The following is a 20639-nucleotide window of genomic DNA, read 5'->3' on the forward strand; positions in this document are numbered from 1 at the left end:
TTGCGCTTCAAATACCTCGCTGGTATTTAATTGTGGCATATTTGTGTAATCGGCGGCTGCGTGACGTGTGCGACCTTTCGCTGACCGGCGCTACACTAACACAAGCACACTCATACAGATACGAAAATGCAGGTTTAGTTGCATATGAGTAACAACGCAAGCGGGGATAAAGGGTGGAGGGAGGTTAAAAGTAATTTACATAGTCGCTTTTGACGCGACAATAACGGTTAATTGTGTGTATGTGTATATGTACGCTTCTGTTTTGTATGCAAAGCCACAGTAGCGTCAAGCCGTTTTACTTAGCATAATTACACTTGTTTAGTGCAACATGCAAGTTGGTCAATATTTGTTTGTTCATTTTCACTGCCAAAGTACTCCACACAGATGTAAGTATGTATATACAGAGGTGTGTTTGTGTGCATATACTAACTGTAAAGCACCATTATTATGGGCTAGATTGAATTGAGGCGATAAGCCAGCGCAAAAAAATATGAAATATGCCTTCGTAGCAGTTAGAACCAGGGAACGCAGCTGCGACAGTTATGTTTGCTCATAATTATTTATTGTTTCATTTTATATTTTTATGCTTTACAAGTTCATTCGATTGAATTTTTTCCAACAGTGCCGCATTTTTGAAACATTATTTACAGCGGTTTCGCCCAAAAGCCAACGGTCTTTGTCACCTCAACCGCAATGAACTCGTTATGCACCGTTACCTACTCGCATATGTGCATACAATGTATGTTTGTATGTATGCTCGGCATACATATGCTTTATGCGCTGACATTTATATTGCTGCCGTTTTGCAGCAATTTGGTCCTTCCGTCACTGGCGTAGGTGCTTTTATGCCCCTGCCACATATGTACATACATACATATGTATGTATAAATACGTACTGTTATGCGTGCATATGCGCCTGTAAGCAAGTCTGGCTTCGTTCATGCACAGTTTAAAAGTTTCTGCTTGTATGTATGCGCCTGTGTTGCTGCAGATTTTTATCGAAGCATTTTAATTGATTGCTTTTATGAAGCTTTTGCAGGTAAAAGTGGTGAATTAATTTACTGCGCGCTACCGTTATCCGCTGCTACAACAAATATTTTTTTTCCACTGACGCAATTGTAAACGGTTATACACACACACACACAAGTGGAACACACATATGGTATAACAAATCCATAGTTTTCCAAGTGCATCGACTCGTTGTTGCTCCCCTCTCCAACTGGTCATCCATTGTTACATAGCGGAGCCTTTCAGCGCCAACAGCAGCTACTACTGCTTACATACATACATACATACCGAGAGTCAATCTCGCACTTAGAGCTCCCTTTTATACTCTGTGGATCGCCAACGTCTACTGTCGGCCCACTGCTGCGCGAACATATGTGAACATACGTCTGGTGGCTGAAATGATGATTAATTGTCTGGCTGGAAGTTAAAAGTGTGTAAATCGCAAGTATTGATTGTCTCGGTTCCGCCGCAGCCGTTATTTGCGCTTCTCTGCCGTGGTTGAAGTGAGAATTTATTGATTTTTTCCAACCTTAGGGAGGCTACAACTCCTTGAGAGCTATTGTCGAATGCTTAGTGTGTGTTTGCATTGTATTCTGGCTATGCACATTGAAAATTTATGAAGCAATGCGCGCCGTTAATCAAAAGTGTAAGGGTGGGGGTGGTGATAAATAGATAAATTAAAGTCTAATCGGCGGCGAATCATTCTCATTTAAGAAAGTTTGCTGCGCTAAGGACAGAAGCCCGAAAGCAATTTGTAAGTTATAAAAACTTAGTTACATAGTCTCGACTATTTGTACCAATTCATATCGTCTTTGACAGATTTTTACCCCTAAAACGTATTTTACCTGTTATAACGGTTTTCAACTCCACTCCACTCAATTAATTGAAGTGAAAGCAATTCAACTTCAGATTAACCAAACTCTTTTTTGGGTATTACAAGCTTCAAGTATTTGCAGTCGAAGTTTAATTGGTGTTGCCAACTTAAAATGTGAAGATTTGACAGACAATTATCTTTTCTTTATTGGCGTAGACACCGTTTATGCGGTTATAACTGAGTTTACATCTGCGCGACAGTCGTTCTTTCTCTTCGCTGTTTGGCGCCAGTTGGAGATTCCAAGTGTAGCCAGATCCTTCTCTAAGGATCATAAATCTTTCGCAGAAGGATTTTACTTCTCAATTGCCTACTCAGTTCGAAGTAGCACCTGTTGAAAAGAGTTGTTCTGCGTTTTATTTTGTGACTGATTCTCCGAAACCTCGTTTGGTATCGAACGGCTCATAGAGGGCCTTTCCGATCCTGACGGAGCTTTTGGTATTGCTCAACGGGAGTTTACATAGAATTATTAGATCTGCTGGGATACCAAATTCAGAAATAGCGGCATAAGGCAGCTTCGACCAGGTGGTGTGTGTCGATCCTTTTTGCTCAGGCCTTTTCCAAGTTTTGATCAGTTTTTGATTTTCCAGGCCTAAAGCCACACTAACAAGATCCAATCAATTTGTTGACGGTTGGCCTTAATCTTTCGCACAGTATGCTCAATAGAACCTTACATGCGAAGTTGAGGAGGCTTATCCCACGGTGGTTGGCGCAGATTGTGGGGTCTCCCTTTTTGTGGATTGAGCAGAGCACTTTGCATTCATTTTGCGTTCTTAAAAACCACTGTATTTGTATAAGTGATATTGTTGCAAGCCTAAGGGAGACAAGCGAGCTGCGATCCCACGAAATAGTAATCAAGACCTCTAATATTTACATACCTTGCAAGGCTTAACAGAGATGATAATTTTAAAAAATAATTAATCTGTATCAGATAAATCGCCCAGATAGGTTTTTGGATCAGTTAAAACCGTGAAAATCCACTAAAAATCTTTTTGAATCTAGCCATCTATATGTCGACTGGTGTGTTAGAATCTGCTATCTTTATCGATTGTTCAGTGAGAATTTCATAAAATTTCATCGATTGGAAGTGAAGTTATTGCGTTTTAAGAGTCAGTATGTTTGTGTTATCGGTGCGAAAATGAGCTTCGAACAAAGAGCCAACATGAAATTTTGTTTTAAAATTGGTAAAACTTTTACCGACACGTTTCAGTTGTTGAAACAAGTTTATGGCGATGATTGCCTATCCCGTAGCAGAGTGCACGAGTGGTTTCAATGTTTTCAAAGTGGTCGTGAGGACATAAAAGGCGATCAACATGTGGGCCAATCAAAATCCCTGATCACTGGAAATTCCATCGAAACTGTGGGTGAATGTATCAAAAATCAGCCGAAATCATCATTGGAATTCATGGAAATGGAATTGAACATCTCCAAAACTTCGATTTATCGCATTTTGACCGAACATTTGGGCTTGCGAAAGGTGTGTGGACGGTTTGTTCCGCGGAAATTGACTGGTGACCAAAAATTGCTCAAAATCCAACTTTCGAAGGACATCATTGTGACCGATTATTTGACCAAAAATCACATTTTAACCATTAACCACTCCCCGTATTCACCTGATATGGCACCGTGCGACTTCTTCCTTTTCGGAAAAATGCATTTGCTCATGAAAGGAAAGCGTTATGCAGACGTAGAGGCACTCAAAAGACTTGCACCGGCATACTGGCGGCCATACCGGCCAACGAGCTAAAACACTCGTTTGACATGCAAAAAGCTGTATCGAAGCAGAAGGAGACTATTTTTAATAAAACAGTTTGCCGAAAAAACCATTTGTTCTGTTTGTTTTTAAGTCCTGTTTACTTTGGAACGTACCTTGTGTAGTGTCTAAAATCAATCGGGAAATTGACACCTCTTTTGTTAATTTTATGTCACATATGTTCCATTTCAGTTAATTAGCTTCTCGGGCAAAAAGCAGAATGGAGCAAGAAAACTAGGGGAGCCTAAGACCTATGATATAAGTAATAAGATACCAATATTTCTTTTCTATCATTGTAATCCATTCACCATTTTATCCAACAGCCAATATTGAATTCATTAGCAACATCTTTCAATATTTGATCACCTTTGGACCTCGAAAATTGCAAGAGTATAAAACGTTCAGTTACACGCGAACGTTCAGTTACTCGCTTTTACTTACTCTTTTATATTAAGTGAGAACTCTGGTTATATTAGCAATTTAGTTATGCCTAACCACTATTACTTAAAAACCGCTTATGCTTACTATTTCCCTGTTTATCTTTCATTTTCAGACATTAAACGTGGTAAAATGGCCAACACTGGCATCGCAGCGTCGTCTCCAATGCCCACAGCGGCTAATGTTAGTGCAACAAAAGCAGGCAACACGAATGTACAACAACAAGCTAGTCAAAACCCTAATAAAATGATGCCGCCTGCACAGGTGCATTATCAGCAGCAACAACAACAACAGCAACAGCAAAATGTGATAAAGAATGTGACAAACAATGCAGACATCAAAATAAAACAGCAGCAACCAACGCTCAATTCACTTAACGCAGACAACAAAATGTGGCGCAAAGATGCTGAACGTGTGCCACCATTGCCGCAAGCTGCTACTACAACAACAAATGCGATAACCACGATTGCTGGCGAAGAAAACAATGTGGCAACGCCCACTTGGACGACCGCAAGCGGCGGCAGTGGCATGAGCCATCAACAAAACACAACGCGCTACATAAAGCGCTCGCTCGCCTCGCCGGTGAAGAAACAGCAGCCGAATTTTAAAGATGATCCCACAGGATACCTGCAGCAACAGACAGCGCTGCTGCACAGCTCAATGATGAATGTTGCCATGGACGAAGACGACGAGGAAGACGAGGGAGACGAGGAAGAAGAAGACGACGACGAACTCGATGCCGACGCATGTGCTGAGGATGACGCAGAAATGGCAGATGATGGGGATGATGCAGAAGACACTGATGGCTATGAAAGTGTGGCTGAAGAAGATAAGCAGATTAAGCTGAGGCATGTAGCAAGTGGCAACAACAACATTGCCAACGGCAACGTCAATATAACAATGCAACAAAGCGTGCAACAAGAAACGACAGGCACTTCAATTGGTGATAAGAAACCACAAGGCACTTATGCCAAGAAAGTTTATGTGCAAAATGGTGTGGCACACTATCAGACACAGATACAGCAACAGCATCAGCAGCAGGAGACTACGTTTTATCGACCACAACAACAACAAGCGCAGCCACAGCAGCTGCAACAACGTAAGACTCAACAAATCAGCGCTCATCCACAGCAAATCATTGTCACCGCTAATCAAGTGCACGTGCAACAGCAACAGCAGCAGGCGCAACTACAACAGCAGCAGCAAAGCCAACAGCTAAAGCAAATGAATCTGGTCTCCATCAACGGTCAACTGATGGTACCCACCTCAATGGCGGCTGACGGTAGCACAAACTTCACGCTCACTTTGAAGCCTCAACAACACCCACAACAACAGCTGCAACTACAACAGCAGCAGCACCAACAACCACAACAAATTCAACTCATGCAGCAGCAAAACATGGTTTTCAGGCAACAGCAAACGCAATCGCAGCAGCAAACGCAGAAGCCGAATCTCGTGCCAACCGCGCAAGAATCACCGGTCTCCTCAAGCACCGCCTTTGCGCGCTCCACACCCGAATCGCAACGTCATACGCCAAGGCCAGAGCAGGTCGGTGCCATATCAACAAGCAATGAAAGCCCATTGCCATGTCCATCTCCAGCCGATTCGGTCGAGTCGGGCAGCTCACGCGCCTCTTCCTCCAAAATGACCGCCTCGCCATCGCCAATGCAACAGCAGCAACAACAAAAACAATTGCAACAGCAACAACATCAAGCCAACTCCAATCAGGTGGTGCAGATGCGTGTACAACAACAACAACAACAGCCGCAGCAACAAACACAACAGCAGATACGCATTATACGTCAGACACCACAACATCAGCATCAACAACAGCAGCCACAACGCATAGCGCTTGCGCGCAATACGTTGACATCCATAGCCGCTAGCCGTGCCATTACAACAACAACCGCCACTACAACTACAGCCGCAGCAACAGCAGCTGTCACAGTCAGCGCTAGTCAGCAGCATATAGAGACGCTTGCACCGCCGCCACAACCGCAAAAGTTGCAAGCCACAGTACAGAAATCCAACAACACAATTCCACTACAGCTGCCCACAAGTCAAATCATCATGACCTCCACCGGACAATTGATTGTTATGCCGACTAATGGCAAGCCCACTGCGCAATTGCAGCAGCAACAAGCGCAAGGCCAGCAGCAACTGCTGATCACCACAGCTGCCAATAGCAATGTCACAGGCAGTGGAGCTGGGCAAACGACAACCGGCAACGTTATCATCCAACATCAGCACCACCCACAGAACCAACTGGAAGTACTTGGCGGTCACCAGCAGCTGACCACCGCGAATGGCAGCATCATACTGCAAAATGGACAACAGCATCAACATCAAGGTGGCTACATTGTAGGTCAGGCGTCCACCGCCGGCGCCACAACGACCACTGCACAACTGCAGCCCGCTACAGTTATTTTAAATTCAGCTGGTCAGAATATACTAACCACAAGTAATGGCACTAAGGTGGCGTTGGCGACAACTGGCAACACTGGCAATATCATACATGCTGGCGGTCAGCAACTAATTGCCGGCAATCAACTGTTGACCACCACACAGAACACCGCTACAGCTACAACTGGTCTATTGCACGGCCAACAAGCGGTCGTCTTGAATACGCTGCCAAACGGTGGCTACGTTATACAACAGCAGCAGCAGCCTACTGCTCAGCAGCAATTTGCCACGTTGGATGGTCAGGTGGTAAGTCAGATTGTTCAACAAGCCGATGGAACTACAGCCTACGTACAACAAACCCAACAGAGCCCACAGACGCAGCAGCAAGCGCAGACACAACGCATTATCATCACATCGCCGGATGTGAAGAGACGTGCGAAGAAACGTAAAAACTCCACTGGCAGTGTCTCGCCTGCCAACACGCCCACCACGAGTCTTTCGCCACAAATTTCGCCAACTATACCCAACCAAACGGCCATTATACATCAGCAAGCTGCTGCTGCCGCCGCCGCGGCAGCCGTTGCCGTACAACAACAGCAACCACAACCACCACCACCGCCACAGCCGCAAGTTGTACAAATCGCTTCCGCTGCACCTCAGTATCAGCAACAATTCCAACTTAGCCCTGGTATACAGGGCATTGTGGTCAATAAGCCAGCTACCGCTACAGCGACACAACCACAACAAATCATCTTACAGAATGGCCAAATCATACAGCCAATGAATCTCATTGGGCAGCAATTAATTGTGCCCACCGGTCTGGTGATGGCACCCGACACCACATTACTACAAATACAGAATGTGGGCGCTTGCGGGCCGAGCATACTCACCACCACACCGCAGGGTACAACAATGATGTTACGCACACCCTCACCCCAAAATAAGCAGTTCATTTCGCCCACGGCCACCGGACAGCAATTCATTGTCGGCAGCAATGGGCAATTGAGTCCGATCGGACAAATTTATTCGACACCAATGGGTTTGGTTATGCCAACGGCACAACAGCAAGCCGGCACAGCCACGTACGTGCAGCAGAATGCGACCATACAAGTGCAGCAACATCCACAAGCACAACAGCAGCAGCACCAACAACAGTCACAGCCGCAGGTGCAAGTACAGCAGCACGTGGCAGCACAACAGCAACAACAACACCATCATCATGTAGCAATTCAACCGGCCACCGGCGCAATGCATCAACAACAACAACAACAGCAACACTCAAATCAACAACAACAACATATAACCATGCTGAGCTCTGAGCACATCGTTATGGAATCAGCCACGTCGTCTTCGTCAACAACCACGTCATCGTTGACTCCGTCAAGTCGCGGTGGTCAGCGTTCGGCGGCCGCCAGTCCACCGGACACCACCACCCATAGCCCACGCAGCCCAGAGCGCCCACCCAGTCATCGGAGTGGTGGCAGTGATATGGTAGATTGAAAAAAATGATTATGTGTTTGCATTTAATCGATTACTAAACCCATTCCATTCTTTCCATTTGCAGGTGCAATGTGTATCCAGCTCAGAACCGGATGGTGCCGCCTCGCCACAGAGTGCTGACAGTCGGCAGTCTCCATCGACCACGGACGCCGAGAAAGGTACGAGTATGAATGCAAGCTTGTACAATGCTATTTGAATATAAATTGATATCCCTTTCATTTGTGTACCTTATTCATGTGTAACCCAAGATAAGTAATATACATATGTACATATGTAGTATATCTAAAAATCAATAATTTACTCAAAAGGCAACGGGCAAACAAACTTTGAACGAATCTATAAAATTAACAAAATATACTTTATTTTCCTAAATTACTGAAAATTTTTTGGTAAAATTCAACAAACATATCGACCCAAAAATTATAAAACCTGAACGTTGAAACTTTATAGAGTCTGTGGAGACATTCAATACTTTCCATATACATAAGTGTAAAGCGTGAAAGCGCTGCCTTTGTTATAGTAAGTAATACTTTTAGTTTGGAATGAGGCTGGCAGATCGAGAAAACTGCAGGAAATGAATGTCCTCATGGACCAAGTAACTGAACTCCATCTGGTATCGCAATGGTCCAAAGCTGACCTTTGCGTGGCTCATTAGCCGACCAGATTAACCTTACCTTTAGTTAGGTCCAACAACTACTTAGCCTTACCACCATTCCAAGAATCGGACTTATACTTTTCCTCTGAAAGAACGTAAAATCGGTCGACGATTCGATTCTTGATTTTTGAACGCAGTTTCATAGTGAAAGCAACATAATCGCTTGGATGCCGTATACTGTGTCTATTATGTTTCGATGGTGAGCACCAAAAACTTGTTTACATAATGCGTTTCAACATAGTCACGTGAAAACGAGTACCACAGCGGATAGCATGAGAAAAGTCCAAAATCTCATATTAAAAGACCGCGAGAGTATTGAGACAGTGAGAATCTCCGTAAAATTTGATACATGTTAATACCGTCGGCGTGGTAATTACAGCGACAACTCCTCCAAACAATAGTCACAACTATGAAGCCCTTCACCAATATGTTCAAAGCTGTTGAAACGCAAACCGAAGAAGCTTCCGCCTTGTATCGGCCTGGATCCGCTGAAGCAAAAATTGCCCTCCACAGAGAACTACTTTACGGACCTCCAAAAAAAACTCTTTGTCAGTAGTTAAAGAAATTGGAGCAGCACTGTGTGAAGTTAATCGAGTCAAAATGAGACTTGCTTGTGAAATAATTCACCATTTTAGGTAGATTGGGTTTATTGATGAATCGCCAAGATTTCAGCCCTGTGTCCTATATGCCAAAAAAGCATTGTCCTCATCTCACGTAACGGGCAACAACAGGTTTGGAATATCTATGAAATTCTTTATTTCTCGATTTCTTTTGCATGGCCACCACAGCCAGAAGTTTTCGATGGTTTTCAAGCATAAATCGCCCGATACTGCTGCAATTTCACGTTCGATATTCGTTCGATTCGATAGCGATTCCCATTCACATTAACGTGCCAGTCTTGATCATCACGGATGAAGTACGGCCCAATGACGCCGCCAGCCCTCTGCCCCCGGCTCAATTGTTGATCTGATAGAACGATTATGACGACCATAAAATGTACGTAGCGCTCTTAAAGTTGAGGCCACTGACTCCGAATATCGGTAGTAAATTTTAATAATTTCGACTCGTTGTTGGATCGTATATCCTTCCATGATGAAATGGCAAACCTTTCTAAAGTGAAATGTCAAAAGAGCGGGAAAAATATAGCGTCGTTTGCGTCCCTATCGGTCTACTTTTGTAGCGTCCCTAAACCCGTTATCAACAAAGCACCTTGAAGCCATCATAAATTTGCTAAAGCTTCACTTTGCTAAGGTGGTTTACATTTTTTGGCATTTAAACTGAGATTTGCGTTCAACTGAAGAAGAACCAAAAAATTCATATCTGAAAAATCGTGCAACAAACAAAATGTTAATCATGTGACCGGTACTATGATACAAACCCTAAAATTTTCGACGTACAATAGCTTTCAACATATGATTTGGTGTCATAAAAATATGTTACCTAACCTTATTTATCATAAGAGTATCTAAAGTGTGCATTGTGTTACAAGTGCACACCTTCGTCCAGTAAGCTTCGAGGTAGCATAGCGTATACTAACATATTTACAATATCTCGTCACCTTCTACATAAAAACAGCGAAAACGGTATTAAATTCGAATAGCGCGAGCATAAAATGTTTTAAAATGGACACCTAATGCGCTCGTAAAATCGTCTGTTAACCACTTACAATCCACTCGCGCGCCCACGCAACCCGACATGACAGACGCACACCCACACTTGCACATTTTCCAAAAGGCAATAATTCGCTAAAAATCGACATGACAGCGCTTGGACGGGAAAAAGTACAATGAAAGCAATAGAATCGCACAAAAACCAATAAAATATGTATCATGCAATGTCCTTAGGGCATTTTTATGTTACTCTTATAAACACACATACACACATATGTATAAACACATAAGCGGCAAAAATTCGAACATATTTCTGAAGCGCAGCAAAAGATTTGCGGCAGGTGGGGTGAGGTGGGGAACGCTATCACACATTTTATGCTACTCACATTCGATGAAGAAATCAAGACGTTAAACGCAACATTAAATTCCAATCGGCATTTATACGCGCACGCAACCTACTATCCTACCATTCTAAGGGCGCGCTGAATAGGCGCAGACAGCACACAAAGCGCGAGGAGGCAATGCTGAACGGTGGCTGAAAGGCCAAAACACAAAGTGGCAGTAGCGGGTGAAGATAAGCATGAAGCGAAGAATCGTTAAAAATAAGTAGGCTCGTAAATTGTACGCTCTATTAGCAGATGCCACTGCCACCATCCCCACCACCAATGACTAGGCCGTGGAAGCGCAAAAGCTTTGGCTAAGAGCTACATTAAGCCGCCTTCATGCGCAAACGGGCTCAAATTTCTACATACACATGTACTGACACAGTTATTATACGCTTATCCCGGCCGCAATCAACCTCAAATACATTTGACTGCCGTAAAAGTTACATAAGACAGTGAAGAAAGGTGCAGGATCTAAGCGTCTTAGAGGCAAGAATGAAACATCAGCACTTTTGGTTGCCGCACGGATTTGCGATAATTTTCGCTGGCTCATGCTAACAATACCAATAGCATTTTGCCGATACAAACACGTCAGCACACACACACACATAACTTATATGTATACATAGAAATGGAGGTAGATGTACATATGTATGTCTGCGGTGTTTATTTGCTTATATCAATTTATGAATTTTTATAACAGTAAATATTCTCTTTCGCTTCAACGCTCTTCGCCAACACATTGCAACGGCTTTTCAAATAAATTTCCATTTTTTATTTATCCCTCTCTCTTTGCCGCCTGCCGCATCGCCATGGCTACTGTTTGTGCTGCCATCATGCTCAATCAGGACTTGTTATGTCAAGCGCATATCAAACCACAAGCATATACAAGCCGTCAGAAGCAAAAATACGACGCGTACAAACACCGCCGCAGAGCGTGGGCGCAGGTGGCGCTGTTATGAATGCCGGCGGTGGAGCTGGAGCCGGTGGCGTGGGCTTTACCATCACATCAGCCGCGACATCTACAGCTTTGGCCACTACACTTCAGCTACAGCAACAACAACAACAACAGCAGCAACATCAACGTCAGCAGCAACAGCAGCAGCTGCAGCAACATCATTCTCTCCACCAGGACATTGTAATGAAGCCCGATTCGCACGGTAAGTATTCAGTCACACGCCGTCTCCCCGCTAATCAATTGGCGCTGCGCTGTCACATCAGTTACAACTCAAGCATTCGTCTATTTTGTTTTCACTGTTAACAGCGTAAAAGATGAGATCTCATTTTGTATGCACATATTGTTGATATCCTTGTTATCCTTGTTGTAATTGTGAATTGAATTTTTGCGCTCTACTAAAAACCTACTAATAAAGCGAATGGCGAAAATATCACATTTCATAAATAACATTACCATATATAGTAATCTAACACGTATCAATACACACACATTAATACCGAAGTGCTACTAATACACACATACATGCATATATGTATATGTGTTTGGAAATATCCTGACTCACTTTCCTTGTATTTGTTTCCTTAATGTTTAACGGTGATTGGCATATTTTTGTGTTTTTGCTTTATTATTGTATTTGTGCTTATCTTCGTAGCTTTTCTTTATCATAAAATTATATATTATAGCGAAATCACGTCAGATCGCCTTGCGCTAATAACTAATGCATGTCAATATTTAACCATAAAGAAATACAGGTATATGTATTTACATACATATATACTATGTACACATAGATGATTTTTTGCTTTCTTGTAAATCTGTACGTACTCATTTATAATTAACGGTACTCTTAGTGCGGAATCGTTCTGCACACATTGTCTGAGCCGACTTCTAAACATACATATGTATGTATGTAGGTATATCAAAAACGAGATCTTTTTTAGCCTGGAAAGGAGGTGTGAGATTTAGGGCGGTAATTATGTGATTTTATCCTACAATATTAGAAACTAATCTCCAACTCTCTAAAACAAATTTACACATAAATGTTTCTATAGGCATTTTTACTTCTTCTAAACAATAATGTTTCTAGACGAACATAAAACATTAGATCCTGAGTTATAGCTCTCGAACAATTTCAAATATTGCTTTGAAAAAATCACACATGTCGATGACTGTGACTAATAGCGACTCGCAGTAAACATACATATGTATGTATAGTATATGTAGGTTATTACCGACCAAGCATTCTTACTTTGCTGAGGCATCTTTAACTTGAGTAACCTCATTCTCTTTCATTAACCGATTTTCCATAATAATTATTTCCATTTTATGGACAAATTCTTGCGCAACAAATCATTTGGGCACACCTACATCACTTCCAAAAACTCGGACCATATAATCAAACCTGGACTTCCAATCAACGAATCATGCATGGAAACAGGACTATTGCTTTTAAACCAATGCTGTTGGTTTTTGCCTTGTTTGCTGGAGTAAAATCTAGAATATGCAATGCTCTCCATTGAAGAGAGTTTTGCTTAACTACTTTGCCACGCCTTTAAAACATCCTGCTCTTGTACTTTGGCCCCATTTTAATGATTTTTTTTTTTGCAGAAATGCACCTTCTTTCCAGGAAACTACCCACTAAAACATAACAACAGCTGGATGATGACCACGTTAAACCATTGGAATAACATTTTTTTATGTCTTCGAAAGTTGTTTTCGTAGATTTTGTGGTGATCATGTCGAACAAATCTTGACATTTATCTGGTCGATCTATCCATTTCCTTTGACATACATACTTTTGTTTCCTTTTCTTTGACGTACTTTTATTATTTTTTACGGGATTTCTGCAAATGTTATCCCGAGCAGTTTTTATAGCTGAATTGATGCGAACCATGCGGCATTTGGGAAAAAAAAATATTCAATAGTGCGATAAACAAACATTTTCGTAATTTCAGTTTTTTCAGAAGCTCCCCATGAGATATTAAACACTTGTGCCAACGGTTTTTCCAATCTTCGAAGCACTTCAAAAAATCATTTTTTTATCTTCTTCAGCTCCTCCTTCGATGCCGTCTTTATCTCGTCAAGAGAAGCGTAACGTCGTCCTTTCATGGGCCTCTTCAGTTTAGGGAACAAGAAAAAGTCACAGGGGGCCAGATCTGGGGAGCAGGGGCGTTATCGCGGTGCAAAAGCCAATTTTTGTTCTTGCACAAATCCGGGCGTTTCTGGCGGATTGCTTCGCGCAAATTTCGCATAACTTGCAGGTAGTAATCATTATTGACCTTTCTTCCCTGTAGCAAGAACTCATGATGCACCACGCCCCTGCAATCGAAGAAAACTGTGAGCAAACTGTCGCGATACTTTTTGAACATACCTCGTATGCTTCTAAGAAATATGTATAATCTTTGTTGGATTATTTTTGTTTGCAACTCTATACGTGCAACAAAAAGCAGCAGCATAACTCTCTGCACTTAAATGGCACTTATTGCATTAATAATGCTTGAGCAACATAATGTATTCATTATGCATATCCATCCATATCCTTATATAAGTAAGTACGTTGGCAACAAATGTATTTACCAAATAATTTGATCTTCCTTTGAGGTATTGAAAACCAGGCTGCGTAAACATAATAACCAGCAAGTTTTATATTCTTATATATATGTAAATATATGTACATATATTTAAATATGTATTTGTATATATGAAAGTTATATTTACATGTGACGCAATTGTGCACAATAGAGTTCCAAAAGCAAGCTTTCATCCTCAATTACGATTCCACTTTTATTGCTCCCAACATCAATGAGGGCAATATAATACACTTCATCGCTAATGTTTGTATGTTTAAATAATATCCTTCTGTAAATACAATTACATACATAAAACCTCTCTGGAAGTAAATTATTTACCTTTTCAATTACGTTTTGTTTACTGATTTTATATTTCTGCTGAATTAACTCCACATTAGCTACAAATTAAAGCTGTTGTAAAAATTACTAACGGTTCATATTGGAGATTTCACAAGCACAAGCAGCATCGTATTTAATGAATACCTTTAATTTTGATAATTCTGAATTATATAGTCAGCATTATATGATGGGTTTTAACGAATTCCGGGCTTTGTTTTAACGATGGTTTGCAAGGAAATTAGAAATGATATTTCTTCATTTAATTAAATAGTCACTGCCGTTGTGACGTAGTCGATTTATTAGCAACACTTTTCAGCTCAAGAATCTTTAAACCAAAGGCACATTTTTTTGTTTAATATGTAGAACCCCAGTTATGACCAAACAAAAGCTTTTATGGATATTTGAAAATCTGCCGAAATTCACCAATTTAAAAAATTACAATTTGTGATTTTTTCAAGCGAAAATAACTGCAAAACTCAATAACGATTTACATTTTTCGAATTACTTACATAGATTTGTAATAATCGTACTAAAACATAAAAAAATCATTTCTACCGGCTTTGAAGATCGTGATCTCCTAAACCTATATGTTTTCGATCAAATAATTGCTGGATGTTTGAAAATCTTCCAAATTTTTTTAAACGAAAATAACTGTAAAAACCCGAAAAAAATATCTAGAAAACTCAGTAATAATTAACAGTTTTCGAATATCTTGCTTAAATTTGTGAGAATCGGTAAAAAAAAAAATAATTTCTTTGGAGAAATCGAGTGTAAAGCATTCTGAGCGACGTTCGTAGCCAGCGCGAACCGGGTTTGAAGTCAGCAAATCATTTTGGGGCATATTTATATACTACATTATATAATACTACTATGAGCAAAAAAATAGTAAGACTTTGTTCATAATTTTAAAATTCTTAATTTATTCTTCAAAATCTATGTGGTTCTCCTCAAAGTAATCCCTCTTGGCTCCAATTCACTTATGCCAACGTTTTTTCCAATCCTCGAAACAGTTCTTAAAGTCAATTTCCGGAATAGCCTTCAATGCACGTTGTGATTCACGTTTAATGTCTGCATTATCGTGGTGCTAAACTCAAGAGTTGTCGGCCCATAATTAACGACGCATAACACTCAAATAGTATTCCTTCTTTACAGTTTGACCGATCAGAAAGAATTCGAAGTACAACTCGATAATCGAAGAAAGCTGTCAACATAACCTTGAGTTTTGATCTGCTTCGGCTCTCCTTTGCCACGATATTGAATCGTAATATGTACGTTTCATGATATCTTGGTAGTTGGAAAGCATTGTTTCACAGAAGTTAACATGCCACTGTTTTTCGAAGAAATTAGTGATTTGGCAACCAATCGTGCTTTCACTTTTCTTAGACTCAAATGATCCTTCAAAATGGTTTTCATTGATCCATTGAAGTCAGTAAGAACTCTGACTGTTAATCGTCGATAATCAAACAGCAATTCCTTTATTTAATTGACGGGTTGATCATTTGTTGATGTTGATGGCCGTCCCGGACGTGGTTCGACGTTCGTTCTCGACCCTTTCCGAAGCGCTCTTTTACGAACATTTGTTCTAATTTTTGGTGCGCGGCTAAGTCCCTTAGATTGTCACATAATTAACGCTCTCGTTTATAATCATAACATATTTTATATTAACTATAAAAGTTCCGGCTTTTACTCCATCCGATTATAACTGTATATATAAATAATAAATATCTGTAGGTAAAAGAAATTGCGATAATTTACCTATACAGTTACATACATAAGTATACCTCGGGCCTACTTGCGAAAATACTGTCATTTTTTAACATTTCGGGTACACTTCAACCACTCAAACTCAAACCACTCATACTTGTGATTAATAAAATGGCTAATGGCTTTACTACACATATTACAACACCAACAAATATATATGTATATAAATTCAGTTTAATATGTCTAGCTAAACAAGAGGCTACTGGTGATGGCTTTCGAATAAAGAGTAAAATTTCGTGTTTCGCGCCACTTACATTCATACCTCATCTGTCTGTCGATTAACTGAAATTAATATACCATCACATCATATGCTACGATGAGTTGATATAACAAGACTCTATGCACTTAACTCAGCCATTAAAAATCATCGAAAAATAATTATTAACGATAATTAGGTTCACATTTGCTGAGAGTATAACTTGTTTTAAATAAACTCATCAATTCGTAGAGTCACCAAGAAACTCGCCAACAACCACAACTAAAACAACGACCACACCACCACCACTTACAGTCAACAACCTAGCCAACCGTAAATCGCCACAAAAGTCGCCAAACAAACTGTTACGCGGTCGTGCCACACGCACCGCACGCACCACCGTCAACAACATCACAGAATTGGCTGCTGACAGCACCGCGGTGCCGGCAACAGCACATATTACAACAACATCGGCAGCGGCAGCGGCAACGATAGCAACAGCAACACACACGTTTGCAATTGGCGAATTGATTTGGGGTCCATCGCGCGGTTATCCCGCCTGGCCGGGTAAGGTGGTGAATGTGGAAACGGATGAGCAATCACAAACCGCTAATGGTGAACCAGCCGTTTGGGTGCAATGGTTCAGTGGTGGGGGTCGTATCATAACCGAACTGATAGCGATCACTTCGTTACACAGTCTGTCTGATGGTCTGGAGGCGCATCACAAAGCGCAAAAGGATACCAGAAAGTGAGCACTTACCATAAGTTAGTTTGTAAAGGTTTATTACGGCACCTAGCATACGAAGTTTATAACGCGTGTTTTATAAACAAATATCCAGTTTTAAGATTTTAACAGTCTACTAATTAGGGTAACTATAATACATATAAGTGTGATTTTGACATTGGAAATGAAATTCTCGTTTCTCCTAAATATGCCATAAAAATCAAACTGATACTCACCGTTCCTGAATACCTTAAGAAGTGACGAGAATCCTAAGCGTAGCGCTACTTGTAAACCCGACAATCATGAAAAAGAGGTTGGCGAAGGCTTCAAGATACAATTCGAAAACTATTTTAGTAAAAAACGGAAGTTCCATTCTCATCTGTCGAAATACTTAGATTATTTTGGTAAAATACAAAAGAAACTTTAGAACACTTTCATTTCTCATTCGAGGAATGTTTAAAATCTTACTTTTGTGGATTGTACATAATTGTTTCCCATTTAATTTCAATTTCGAGAGAGTTTGAGAAAACACGTTTGAAAATTCAGGTGTGTAGGTCCCGCGCTCTAAAGACTTTACTTTCTCACACCTATATCTTTCCAACTACGAGTATATAATTTCGGAGAATTACTTTATGACCACTTTCTACGAATGCTCTTGAATAGATTTATGCAAAAAAATCGATTTTTTTAAACCGCCACAGGGGATGACCCCCTTAGTAACAAAGAAATCGTACTTAGTTTACTATATAATTTTACTCTGAAACCGAATGCATGCGGTAGTCTCCGAGTAATATCGTTGCCCGATTTGAAAAATTTCATAAAAACGTATTTTAAGCCTTACATACAGACGCTGACTAATCTCAAGGCATCAACATAGAAAAATGTGTTTGCTTTCTAACAATTGAAACATCATGTATTTTAATCGATGTTTTTGAAAGTTCTAGACTGGTAAAGTGGCAAAACATATTTTGGACAGATGAAAGTAAAATCGTTCTTTATGGACGCAGAGGTTCGCGGCAATATGTGTATCGCCCACCGAAGACTAAATACCACGCTAGATACACTGCCAAAACCGTAAAACGTACAAGGTCAAAAATTTTAGTTTGAGCCCATTTATCGACACTGTCATGGATCAACATGTTTACGTGTATATTTTGCATACCGCAGTGTTGCCTTATGCAGAATACATAATGGCTCTAAAATAGGTCTTATAGCAGGATAATGACCCGAAACATACGAGTCGGTTAGCCAAGCAATGGTTTCGTAGCAAAGGGATTCAGGTCATACCTTGGCCTGCGCAATCGCGAACTTTGAATATTGAAAGATTTTTTGGGAGAAAATACCTAAAACCCTTCGTGAAGGACTAGTTAACTCTATGCCGCAACGCTGTAAGACAGTTTTAGCTAATAGGGGCTTTTCGACCAAATAATGAAATCCATTTCTGTGTGTCTAAAGAAAATTTATAGATTTAGAAGTATGACTTTATTTTGAACAACGAATTTCCGAGAAATTTTAGTTTTATTATCGTTATTGCAAAACTTGGCGGTTTTATATATATAAAAGCCATATAATATGTAAAGTAAATGTTTCTGTTATGTTTTTACAAGAAATTCGTATATTGACTTCTTAGAACTATTATTATTTTAAACACAGCTGTATACACGCGAACGAGTTCCTTAATTTTTGAGGTATCGATCTGAAACTTGCCATACCATACCATACAAACTACCCGATCAAAATGAAGTTCTTGCATGGAAACTCTTGTAGTTGTTAGCGGTATTACAGCTTCGGTGCAGCCGAGAATTATTTTTTTCTTGTTATAAAGAGTAAATTAAAACCAAAGTCCAGAGAACAAAAAAGTCCAACAGTTTATTGTCTGTTTGGAATTTATAATATTTTTTTCTCCGAGAGCGATATTGTTATTATATTACAGAAAAACGTTTTGAAACTTATTATAATTATTTAAGTATTTTTTAGCAAATTATTTTTAATTGCACTCAATGTTGTTGTAAACGTAAAGTATTTAAGTAAGAGGACCGGAATGCTGCAAAATTATAAAATTTTATTATTTTGTATTTTTTTATTTTTATTTTAATATTATTAAAAAAAATTTTGATTGCCACTTGAAGTAGAATTATTTATTTGCTTCTTACTGTATTTTTTAGTAATAACATTTGTAGTTTATTTTTATTTTTACGAAGTTGAATGCACTTTTTAGTTAAATTGTGAGCTTTTTCAGATTTTATAAGCAAATATGCGAACACTAAATTCAAAAGTTTTATTTATGAAATACGGACTATGCATAGCTTAATATTATTTTCCTTATTCTAGTTTAAAAATTACAAAATAACTGTTTACTTTCTTATTAATTGATTTTTTCTTTTTTTTATTAATTTTTCTACTCCTTCCAATCCGCTGTTTACGTGTCATGTAAATATCTGTCTATGTGTGTTTACATGTTGAATGTATCCAACTCCACACCAACAACAACAACAACAACAATAAATTGTCATCAATTGTCTACAACAACAAATAATCCCACCACCAAATATCCCCAAAACGAATCAAAACAACACACTCCACACATTTCCCCATGTGGTGCGCCACAAAATTACAAAAACAAAACAAAAAATCACAAATTCATACACAAAAAGGAGCCGAAAATTGAATTCACAACTCGAGCGTGCCATTCAAGAAGCAATGACCGAATTGGATCGTATTTCAGCTACTTCGACAACAACAACATTTGTGAATGCAACAGCCGCCAATAAGCAATTGCAGCAGGCAACCGCCTCGTCGACCACGAGCACAACACTCAACAACAACGCGAACAGTCCCAATCGCAATAAGCGCCACAGCAACACCATGCAGCGTCTACACAATAACAACAACAACCATAATAGCACTACTGGCAGCGCTGCAGCCACAGGCAACGGTGGTTATGCAATTGTGCCAACATCTGGTGGACCCACACACGCCATATCCACCACCACCAGCGCGCAGAACAGCTTCGGCGCACCACCACCAACAACAGCAACAGCACCACGCAACAAACCAATACGCATAGCGCCAGCACCGGCCCCCACCGGCGCTTCACCCAACAAAGCAACAAGCGGCACTGCAGTGGCGCTCAACCACGCGCAGGCGCAGTCGGCACAACAAGCCACCACGCAACAGCTCTCGGCGCTGGGCAAATGACACGGGGAGTCGTGCGCACAAGTCTCATGGTCCATGCAAACCTACACGCTTGTCATACACAACAAATAGCTGATGGGCGCCGGTAAAGATGCGGAGCAATGAGTGGTAAACGCCGACGTAGTAAATGGCGGTGGAAAAGGTTGAGCGAAACAACGTGCCCAGCAATGTCCGTTGAGAGCAGCATGCGACTTTGTGCTGGCTCGGAAGGCAATCTCTGTGGCTGCAGTGAGGTAGTAAAGGAATTGAGCAACGCATTATGGCACACATAC

At 40.5% G+C, this 20639-nt stretch overlaps 1 protein-coding gene across 2 annotated transcripts in view; it reads left to right on the top strand.

Annotated features, from left to right (window-relative positions):
- Positions 1-20436, top strand: part of LOC120771228 (mediator of RNA polymerase II transcription subunit 15-like) — a 414224-nt gene extending 393788 nt beyond the window's left edge. The window contains exons 5-9 of one of the 2 annotated variants that reach the window (XM_040099142.1): positions 4186-7964; positions 8038-8131; positions 11470-11781; positions 16701-17196; positions 19827-20436. In XM_040099142.1, coding sequence (XP_039955076.1) covers positions 4186-7964; positions 8038-8131; positions 11470-11781; positions 16701-17196; positions 19827-20370 — 5225 coding nt within the window. In that variant the 3' untranslated portion in view covers positions 20371-20436. The remainder of the gene's footprint in view (positions 1-4185; positions 7965-8037; positions 8132-11469; positions 11782-16700; positions 17197-19826) is intronic. The other variant, XM_040099150.1, reaches the window with a different exon arrangement.
- The last annotated feature ends 203 nt before the right edge of the window (positions 20437-20639 follow it).

This window comes from Bactrocera tryoni, chromosome 1, assembly GCF_016617805.1.
Source record: "Bactrocera tryoni isolate S06 chromosome 1, CSIRO_BtryS06_freeze2, whole genome shotgun sequence".
Lineage (NCBI taxonomy): Eukaryota > Metazoa > Arthropoda > Insecta > Diptera > Tephritidae > Bactrocera > Bactrocera tryoni.